The 9,692-nt window shown below is 39.6% G+C and overlaps 1 protein-coding gene across 3 annotated transcripts in view; it reads left to right on the forward strand.

Annotated features, from left to right (window-relative positions):
• The window catches only part of PEX7 (peroxisomal biogenesis factor 7), a 45,781-nt gene extending 39,776 nt beyond the window's left edge, over positions 1-6,005 (forward strand). Inside the window, exon 10 of one of the 3 annotated variants that reach the window (XM_075748207.1) lies at positions 3,432-6,005. In XM_075748207.1, coding sequence (XP_075604322.1) covers positions 3,432-3,500 — 69 coding nt within the window. In that variant the 3' untranslated portion in view covers positions 3,501-6,005. Of the gene's footprint in view, positions 1-2,202; positions 3,381-3,431 lie in introns of those variants that run through there. The other 2 variants (XM_075748206.1, XM_075748205.1) reach the window with 2 other exon arrangements.
• The last annotated feature ends 3,687 nt before the right edge of the window (positions 6,006-9,692 follow it).

Here is a 9,692-nt window from a genome sequence, read left to right on the forward strand (position 1 = left end):
GTCAAGCAATCAGCTTCCTGTGATGAATGCAGTTTTTCATTTGTTTGCTTGCTTTTTGGTGTTACTCGAAGGGAAATACAGCGATCCCCATTTTATGTGCTTCAAATAGACTTGCTTAAATCTCTGCTGGCAGATAACTTGGCATAATGTTTATTCTGCAGTAATAACAGTACAGTACCTCAGCATATACACCAGTACTGCCACTTTGCTACTGAAATACAAGCATTAGAGACAAGTAGTAAATGTCATTTTGTTAGACTCCCTTTATCCCATATAGCTTTAGTTATAATTAAAATTACCAGCTTTAGAATGCTTTTTCTATTTGCATTATTTCTTGATGTAACGTACCAGTCAGTGTAAGGTAGAATATTCTTGTTTTACAATTAAGCTCTAGTTATTCTCCTTTTCTCTGCAATTTCTGATAGTTAAAAGTTGCTATAGTAGAATTTTATTGTATACTTACAAGGACAATTTAGTATTCATAAATGATAATGAATATTGTATGGCATATGGGTGTCCAAAATAATAATATAAAGATATTATTTATAGTTCTTTGCAACTGAAATAAACTGTCTTCTACTCTGTTTACATGTCAGCTTAAAAAAAAAAAAAAGGTGTAACTCATGCACCCTCTAGATACTGAAATCAGTGGGATTTGTTTCAATCTGAGAGTAAAATTTGTCCCCAAGAGTGGACATTTTCACACAAAGACTCCATGCCTTCGTGTTCCTAATGGTGAGGACTTTTATCAGGTATGCAAATAACGTGTGAGTCCATTTTCAATTTTCCTTTGTCCTTTACCCTACCACAGGAGGATTTTCTCTGCTTGTTAGTTACATCATCTCATTGATCAAAATATAAACTCTAGGAACTTGCAGGGGTTTTTATGCCATATTTATTTACTGTGATGTGCTGGATCAGCCCTCATCCCAATGGCATTCCTGCTGCTATTTTAATATTTAAATTAAGTAGCATTTAGTTTATTTTTAAAAAAATGGATAAAGCTTTATAGTATGTATTAAAAATGTTCCTATGTCACATGACAACTGACATTTCTAAATAATTTTAAAGCACTTATATTCAATATCCTATGTTCCCCTCTTCTGAGGAGAGTCATACAATGGTCATAAGACCCTTGTATAAGACAGGTCATAAGAAAAAAAGCAAAATGAAAGGAGAAGGCGTTTTGTAAACTGATGCAGTAGCTGCATGAACACGCACTTCTCTTTGTCCCAGAGTTCTTTTCAGTCATTTGTATTTGAAGCAGTGATTCTCTCTGAGATACCCCAAAGGGGCATGTAGCAACTGTCCATCAGTTAATGCTGGCTGCCGCTCTGTTAGCTTACACTTGTCCCCTTTCTCTTACAGTCTTGGCTGTATCTTGGAGAAATGGAAACACTATTGCATTTTGTAATGCTGTTCCATGCTGTAGTGTCCCAGTTTCCCATACATACCTGTTTGCTGTTCTTCGCATGTGTATTTTCATCAAGGTTTCTGATATCAGTATTCCATTATAGACCTCTTGCTGCACAGGAGAACTTCATACACTTTTATTTGCAGTAGCTTTTATTTTCCTTTTGTTTGCTGGTTATGTTTTCATCTTTCATGTGTTATCATTAAGGCAATGAGTCCAGTAAATTACTGCAAGTGATCCTTTTCAAACTCCCTTTTAATATCCCCTGTTTATTTTTAGTGTTGCTAGAATAAATGGTTCTGTAACTATATTTGTTCAGAGGCTGCTTTAAGGATGCTAATTACATTGATAGCAGGTGGGAATTCTCATGGGATTTTTTCCAAATGTTATCTCTGTTTCTTGTTTATGAAAGTAGAAAGTGTTGCCTATAGAACTACAGATTTTGATCCAGAGCTGTGGAAAATATTAAAAAAACCTGTGTTTTATGTGATTGCCAGTTTCTACATAGCGTTTAGTGGAGAACTCAAATTCTCTTTTTGGTGTGATTTGAGGGACTGCAATGCAGCAGAACATTATATTACACAAAGCTCTATTATGTTGTATGAATAGAAAGACACATTGTCAAGAGATTTTTGATCCATTTAGATGTATATGGAAAGCACTTCAAATAACTAAGTAGAACCAGCTAAGGAAGCTATAAAAATGAATAATAGTGCAATGTAGTAAACACAAAATGGGCTAATTATAGTCTGAAATCAAATATTGAAGTTGGATTTCCAAATTTTTAGTGTGCAGCTGTTCATTCTGGCTCTAGAAGAGAACAGGAATTGCAGTCTGCAGCAGAAGGAAGCTTGTTGTGCAGAGGATCCAATACTGTATCCTTTGTGATCCCAACTGGAAAGAACATTGTAAAGATAATGCAAGATGGATTCAGCCAAATTTACTGGCATGTATTTGTGGGGCTCATCAGCTTTTCCCCTTTAGCTCTTCTCTTTCTTCTTCCCTTTGCCTTATTTCTTGTCTTCCACAATATTCTGTGAATATATATTATAGGTCATCTACTTGAGTAATTGTAAGCGTGGTTAACTTTGTTACAGACTTTGAAGTGCATTATCAAATAATTTTCAAACCTAAAGCATTCTATAGTCCTATTCTGTGCAATCTTATTATTTATTAAAATCTTTTAATGCTATAGAATTGGGTTAACCTTCATGTTTTGTGATTTTAGGTTCAAGCCTGCATCTAGAATAGAGCTTGGGACCTGCAATTCAGAAAAGTTTCAGTTATATTGGAATTAGTTGCTGTGTTTCTAAGATGCCATCGGCACAAGCGGCATCACTTCTTATCAGACAAGTGGGATCTAGGCAGTGCTTGAAGCAACACCACCCCCCAATTCTCAGTGCTCAGCAAATAGACATTTCTCTTCTCAACAAGACAATACAGTGATCTCATAGCTTACCAGTATGAGACTGGAGTTCTGGCTTAATTCTTCAAGAAACTTCCTGCATCATTTTGGTCAACTTCTTTGTTTTTCCATTCTTCAGCTCTCCATTAGGAAAATGTCTATAACAATTTTCCATACCTGCAAGTGTAAGAAATTTGTTCAGATTTGATCATGAAGTGGTTAGATATCATGGTAAAGGGTCCTGAGACCCTGTAAAGAGAAGAAACACCACAAGTTCTGGACTTTTGTGCGTCCTTCCTTCATTTCATTCTCACTTAGGTTCTTTAGCCTATTTGGAACAATCAGTTGAAACCCAAAGGTTTCCCCGCTTTCCTCATGGGGAGTATGAAAAATAGGAGATTGTTAATTTGCATGCATTTCAGTAAAGTTAAAACAGAGTTTTAAAAAAACAAAACAAAGCCAACTGCATTATTGTATAATTTTGCAGCATTGTAAATCAGAGTACCAACCAGCATTAACTCCACAATATGCTTTAATTTCTTCTAAGTTCCTTCTGTTTTTTGTAAAAATGACACTTATGAAGGATCTAAATAGCTTTTGTTTGCTTTGTAGGTAGTGGACTGTTCTTGGGACGAACTAGTCAAGATCTATACTCCATCATGTCTGGCAGTTCCTGCATAGAGAAAAAGTGAAGATCTGGCACACCAGGAACCTTTCTCTCTTCCGTCACAACCAGACTTGTGCTAAAGTGTCAACTGTGTCACTAACCTTAGTGTCTGTTTTTAAGTAAAACTCTGTTTGAACGGAATTGTTGTGCACTTAAGCATGTGGAGATTTTAGGACCCGGTTTACTGTACAGGTAGTACTTGAGCCAGCAAAACCTTCAACAGCTGCTGAACAGCCGAAGGGTGGCCGTGGCACATAGGAACTGGTCTCTTTAGAGTAGAATCACCAACACAATTTTGTGATGTCTGGCTAATAATGAGAGCAGAGGCCTGAATCTTCTTGAACCTTATAAAGACTAAAAGTAACTGGCAGTGTATTTTGAAATAGTGTTACTGTAGAAAAGAGAAAAGAGCATCTTTTCACTGTAAAGTACTGTCAACCTGAGGTTTGTATCGCTTGGATGCATTTATACTTAAATGTTTTGCTGTGACTCACATTGCATTATTTTCTTGTGCAATATGATGAGTGCTCTTGATAGACAGTAAATGTCATAGTTTATAGCCAGCTGATTTGTTTGACCTTTTTGATTGCTGCTTCACAAAGATGGTAAAGATTATTTTCATACATTTTTTCTGTTAGATCTCCTTGAGTAAAGCAGTTGATGAAGTCATGCAGAAAGATACTCTGATGATAGAGAAAATGCTTAGGAAAAAATGAAATATATACTACACTAATTGTATCACAATCCTCAAGATCTAGAGATAGGAAAACCATCTGTTCTATTAGACTTGTCTTCTATTTTCACTTAGAAAGTTTTTCCAAGAGATAGAAGAGGAATGTGACCATATATTCAGTGTTTCTGGACCTCTGACAGCCTGGCCAAAGTGAAAGCTGATGTCCAGACCAGTCAAGAGGATGGGGCCAGACTCTTTTCAGTGGTGCCCAGCAACAGGATAAGGGGCAACGGGCACAAACTGGAACACAGGAAGTTCCACCTGAACACGAGGAAAAACTTCTTCACTTTGAAGGTGACAGAGCACTGGAACAGGCTGCCCAGAGAGGTTGTGGAGTCGCCTGCTCTGGAGATACTCAAAACCCGCCTGGATGCGATCCTGTGCAGCCTGCTCTAGGTGATCCTGCTTCAGCAGCAGGGTTGGACTAGATGATCTTCAGAGGTTCCTTCCAACCCCTACCATTCTCTGATTCTGTGAACCTACATAGGTGCAGATTAACTGCATGACATAAGTATAGCAGATCCAGCGTGGCCAAGCTATGAGAATATCCCCAACATGTTATAGGTATCTTGAGTATTTTGCGTGCCTACTTTGACCCCTCAGACCACATGCTGATACTTTCATCTGAATTTTTCTGGAGCAAGTAGAGATGTTCAGTTTGTATGCTTCTCCAGTCTCCTCTGACTACACTTTTAGGATCCAACTGTGATACTCCTGCAGTTCTTATTGGTGCATATTAGACTTCTCTCCCAGTTTCCTGCTAGATGGGGGGGTTTTTAACCTTTTTAAAGCTGTCTCCTATCTGCTGTTACCCTATCAATCTTTACCATCAACAGACTCTTTGCAGATCTTTGGTCGGGTTTTCATAGTCTCCTGTTAATGAATGCTGTACACTTCTGGGTTGCACCACTCATACATCAAGCAATAGCAGACACTGCCAGATCTGCTGGATGCTTTGGAGAAATGAAAGAAAGAAATCAGCGGAGCTAAGAACTCACAAGTTGCAAGGAAAGAATGATTAATGTTTGTGCTCTCTTGGAGAAAGAGCCAGAGAACTTGCAGGTAGCCGTGGGGAGATAGGCATATATTGATTTGGTGTTAGAGCAAGAAAGAAAGAAACCTTTTTCTACAGCATGAGAATTTGGATCCTGATAGGATATTATATTTTTCTGGGTCAGTGCAAGCTGACCCCAGAATGCCATCTTCTCGAGCTGAATTAATAACAAAAAGTAGATTTTCTTTTTTTGGTGACAATGAGTTGCACCAAATTCCAAATGTTTACTGCACTTTAATTTTGATTGCTGGGGAATGATGCAATGATAAAGCTGTGCTGCATACAGCTGTCAGCAATACCATGGGCCATAAAATCTAATTTTAGGTATTAAAATTGATTATTTCAATGTTAATAGTTACTCCACTCTTCTGCTTTATCTCCCTTTTCTGCTTAGACTACAAGTTACTTGTCTGAGCGAGTGGAACATTGTGGTAGTGGGTATGTATTTTATATGTGTGTTTCTGGGGGAGGGAGGGGGAGATATTCCAGAATGCTGCCATAGCGTATCAGTTAGAAGGGCAAATTTAGAAAACCTAGCACAGGGCGGGGGAAAAAAGGAATTCTCAACCAAAAAGATACACACACACATTCTCAACATGTGGATTAAACTTTTTCTTAACTGCCTTCTCATGTCCTGGTTAGCTTCAGTGCTGAGGGTTGCTGCGTCCGGACTTAATTCTCTTGAAAAATGACCAGAAGATGTACATGGTAAATAAAACCTGTGGCCTTTAGTCCTCCTATGTGATCTTTGAATGGAGAAAATGTGCTGTAACATTTCTGCACTGTAACAGAAAAAACAACTGGCGATAGTTGTTGCTGATTCTTAATTCTCAGGGAATGTTTGCTATCATTGTTTTAAAGAAATACTTTTTATTTTATGACCATGATAGTAGTTTCGAATCTTTTTTTTTATTTACTGAAACAGACCTTTAATGACAACAATCTTAAAGATGTAATGTGTTCTACTTTAAGCTTGCTACTGTGGAAGATTTTGTTTTACAGGACCCCATAGGTTTCTCATTGGTTCAAGAAACACATTGATTAATCATGTTCTAAAGGAGTGGATTTGCTGTCATACAATGCTATTAAATTAATGGCACATAGTATCTTTGGCTATGCTCTTGTATTCACTTCCCCGATTAAGAAACGTTGATCAAAAAGTAAATGCAGTGAAAGATACCGAGAGTCTGAGTATCATAATTGTGGTTTATATATTGTATGAATACTGCCTGACAGTCACATTTTTCCTCTTTACTGTTAGAGACCTTACTTTATGCAACTTTGCCTAGCTGTATGTCCCGTCAGGTCTGCATTTTGATAAAGGAAAGCTATTTGAAATGATTGTGTCTTTTTGTGGAGACCACATGTCAGTGATGATCTCTTTCTTCTAGCCAAGTACGGTGCTGCCCTCAAATTTTGCTGCATAGGTGCGGGTGTACTAAGCCTTTTGGTCGTACTGCTCAGTTTTGAATGTGGTCAGGGTCGTATGGTGGGGAATAGATACAGCTCTGCACAACGCTTCCTCTATATACCTTATGGTTGCATTAGACCCTAATTAACGCAAACTGTCCATTAAATGTTTTACATAGATCTTTACCATTTCCATCCAAGAAACCATTTTAAAAAAGATGCCCTTAGGAATTTGACACCAGTTTGCTCCCCATGTGTTTTTTCTCTCACCCATGTCATTATACCTAGGTGAAAATGCAGAGCTGAGCATAATTTGCATCAAAGGATTAGAGTTAAGGCATCATAATCATCTCATTACTGTAATGAACCACAGAGCTATTCATTATCATCTGTGCCCCATTGCTAGGTCAAAATTTTGTAAGAGTCAATTTATGAACTGAGAACCTACTGCTGCCTCTGGACACAAGAAAGCTAGTGTGAGGGAAGTACCTTCACTGCACTGTTATCTCAAATGAGGTCCCTCTGTTGCTTGATCTAATGCCTTCCCAGCAAAGCGCAGGAGAACTCGTCTTTTCTTGGTGTGGAGTGGCAGTGGGAGACTCGTACTGGGCATGGCCTGAATCCATGTCGAGAGAGGGGTGGTTTGGCAAGAGACAGCACCTTCTCCTCCGCCCCCTGTTGCTGTGTATAGACAAGACTAGGAGCACCATGAGAGGTGTTGCAAGAGAAGCTGGCCTTGCAATGCAGCTGAGTCCCAAAAGATAGGATACAGTACTTGGGACACGGGCACTTGAGCTCCCAAATTTAGCATTAGTGTGACCTCACTTTGAGTACTGTGTGCAGTTCTCGGCCCCACAATTTAAGAACGATGTGAAGGTACTGGAATGTGTCCAGAAGAGGACAATAAATCTGGTGAAAGGACTGGAAGGCATGTCCTGTGAGGAGCAGCAGAGGACTCTAGGTTTGTCTAGTTTGGAGAGAAGGAGGCTGAGGGCAACCTCATTGCTCTCCACAGCTTCCTGAGGAGGGGATGTGGAGAGGGAGGTGCTGAGCTCTTCTCCCTGGGATCCAGCAATAGGACGCGTGGGAACAGCTCAAAGCTGCACCAGGGGGCATTTAGACTGGACATGAACCATTTCTTTACTGAGAGGGTGGTCAAACCCTGGAACAGGCTTCCTAGGGAGGTGGTTGATGCCCCAAGCCTGTCAGTGTTTAAGAGGCATTTGAACAATGCCCTAAACAACATGCTTTAACTTTTGGTCAGCTCTGAAGTGGTGAGGCAGTTGGACCAGACGATCATTGTAGGTCCTTTCCAACTGAACTATTCCATTCCAATTTTTATCCTTCTGATACACTTGTTTTGCTGTTTCAGTTGGGGAAGTATTTAGCCTCCAATGCAGATTCACAGCCTGATCCTCTGCAATGTCAGAGAATCTCTTCTCTGGGGATAATTTCACTGGTGAGGGGACAAATTTGTTTCTTCCAGGGGTTACATTTAAGTGGACTCCCAATTACTACAGTATTTCCAGAAAGCACAATTAGATTTTTCTCCATCTGCACTTATTGTGCAGAAGGAGGTTTTTCCTCCCGTGTGCAAACGCTGTCAGTGATCCACACGTTCCTTTAAATTGTGCTGCGTGCGGGCTTGGGAAGAGTCCAAATGGAGGCTGGTGTAAATGCTTTGGCACGGTTCTTCAGTGGGTTTTGAAGCCAGACTTGGTCTCCAGTAAGTTTAAATGACTGTTTCTACTTTTACACGCCTTAATATTTCAGGCCATTTAACTGTGAATTTACATTTTATGCTGCAGTGCTGCTGCTGAAGTGGGTGAAGGCCCCCAAGGTAGAGCACCCCATGATAGCAAGGAGATGACCGCTGTTGATGTAATTTTGCCTGAAAACTTCTGGGTTTCAGTGCATGCTTTCCTCCCACCCTGAGTTAGCAAAGATTAAACTTCCAAGTATCCTGACTGCATCCATGGCTTTTGTGACCGAGGTGACCTGACAAATTCAGATAGGTATTACCCTCACCTTTTAAAGGAGGCATACACACAGTCTCCTGGGTTGTTTTTTTCCCCCAGTGTTGTAATATTTCAATCAGTGGAGGTTTTAATTAATGGAAATGTAAGTACTCAAGTATTATTAAAAGTAAAGATTTGCATGTAAAAAGAAGATGAAAATACAACTGCCTTGGTAAGAAGCAGAGAGAACAAAATGGAAAATAAACTGTCATGGAAAATAATTAGGGAACGCTTAAACTCAAAAGGGAAAAAGCCAGTTTAGAATTACAGATATCAGGAGGATCCTCCCATAGATTCTGTAAAGATGAAGAAGAGAAAATGTGAAGGGGGAAAAGAGAGGCTGCAGTTCTGAGTCAGGTGAGTATTACAGTGGTCCTCACAAAGTCAGTCTTGTTCTTGCATTAATATCAGGCTCTGTGATAGGAATGGGGAAAGGAAGGAAGGTAAGAAAACACCAGGCAAGAAAAAGGGAGTGAGAACAGCACCTTGATAAAAAAATGAATAAATTGAAGATTGAAAAATAAGATGCAGGCAAGCTGGAGACAGCCTCTGGTGAGAAAGAATATTTATCCAGGAACACATGTCAAAAAGCAGAAGGAGGCACTGCTATGTCTGCATCAGTCACAGGCAGAGGCTGTGGCACAAGCGTGGCTGGGGGCATGAAGTGCAAGGTGGGCTTGCACTTAGCTCCCAGCTTCTGGCAGCAGACTGCAGGTTAGATTTGCAAACATTGCTTCTGTCTCCATCCACATGTTTACCCCAAAGGCTGAAAAAAAAGAAGTTCCTTTAGTTTTTGCTTAGAGAATATTATTTCTCTTGTGGTTTACCTCTGTTGTTTAATTTCAACGGTACCCATGGTTTCTTTTCCCTCGTTACCAATTTTCATCTTCAAACACTCATACCTTAATGTGTACCTCTGTCATTTCATTTTATAAACCTTGCCCTGCCTCCTCTCCCTGCCTCTACCAGCTCCACTGTTAGTTGTAACCCA

Source organism: Balearica regulorum, chromosome 3 (genome assembly GCF_011004875.1).
Source record: "Balearica regulorum gibbericeps isolate bBalReg1 chromosome 3, bBalReg1.pri, whole genome shotgun sequence".
In the NCBI taxonomy this organism is placed as follows: Eukaryota; Metazoa; Chordata; class Aves; order Gruiformes; family Gruidae; genus Balearica; species Balearica regulorum.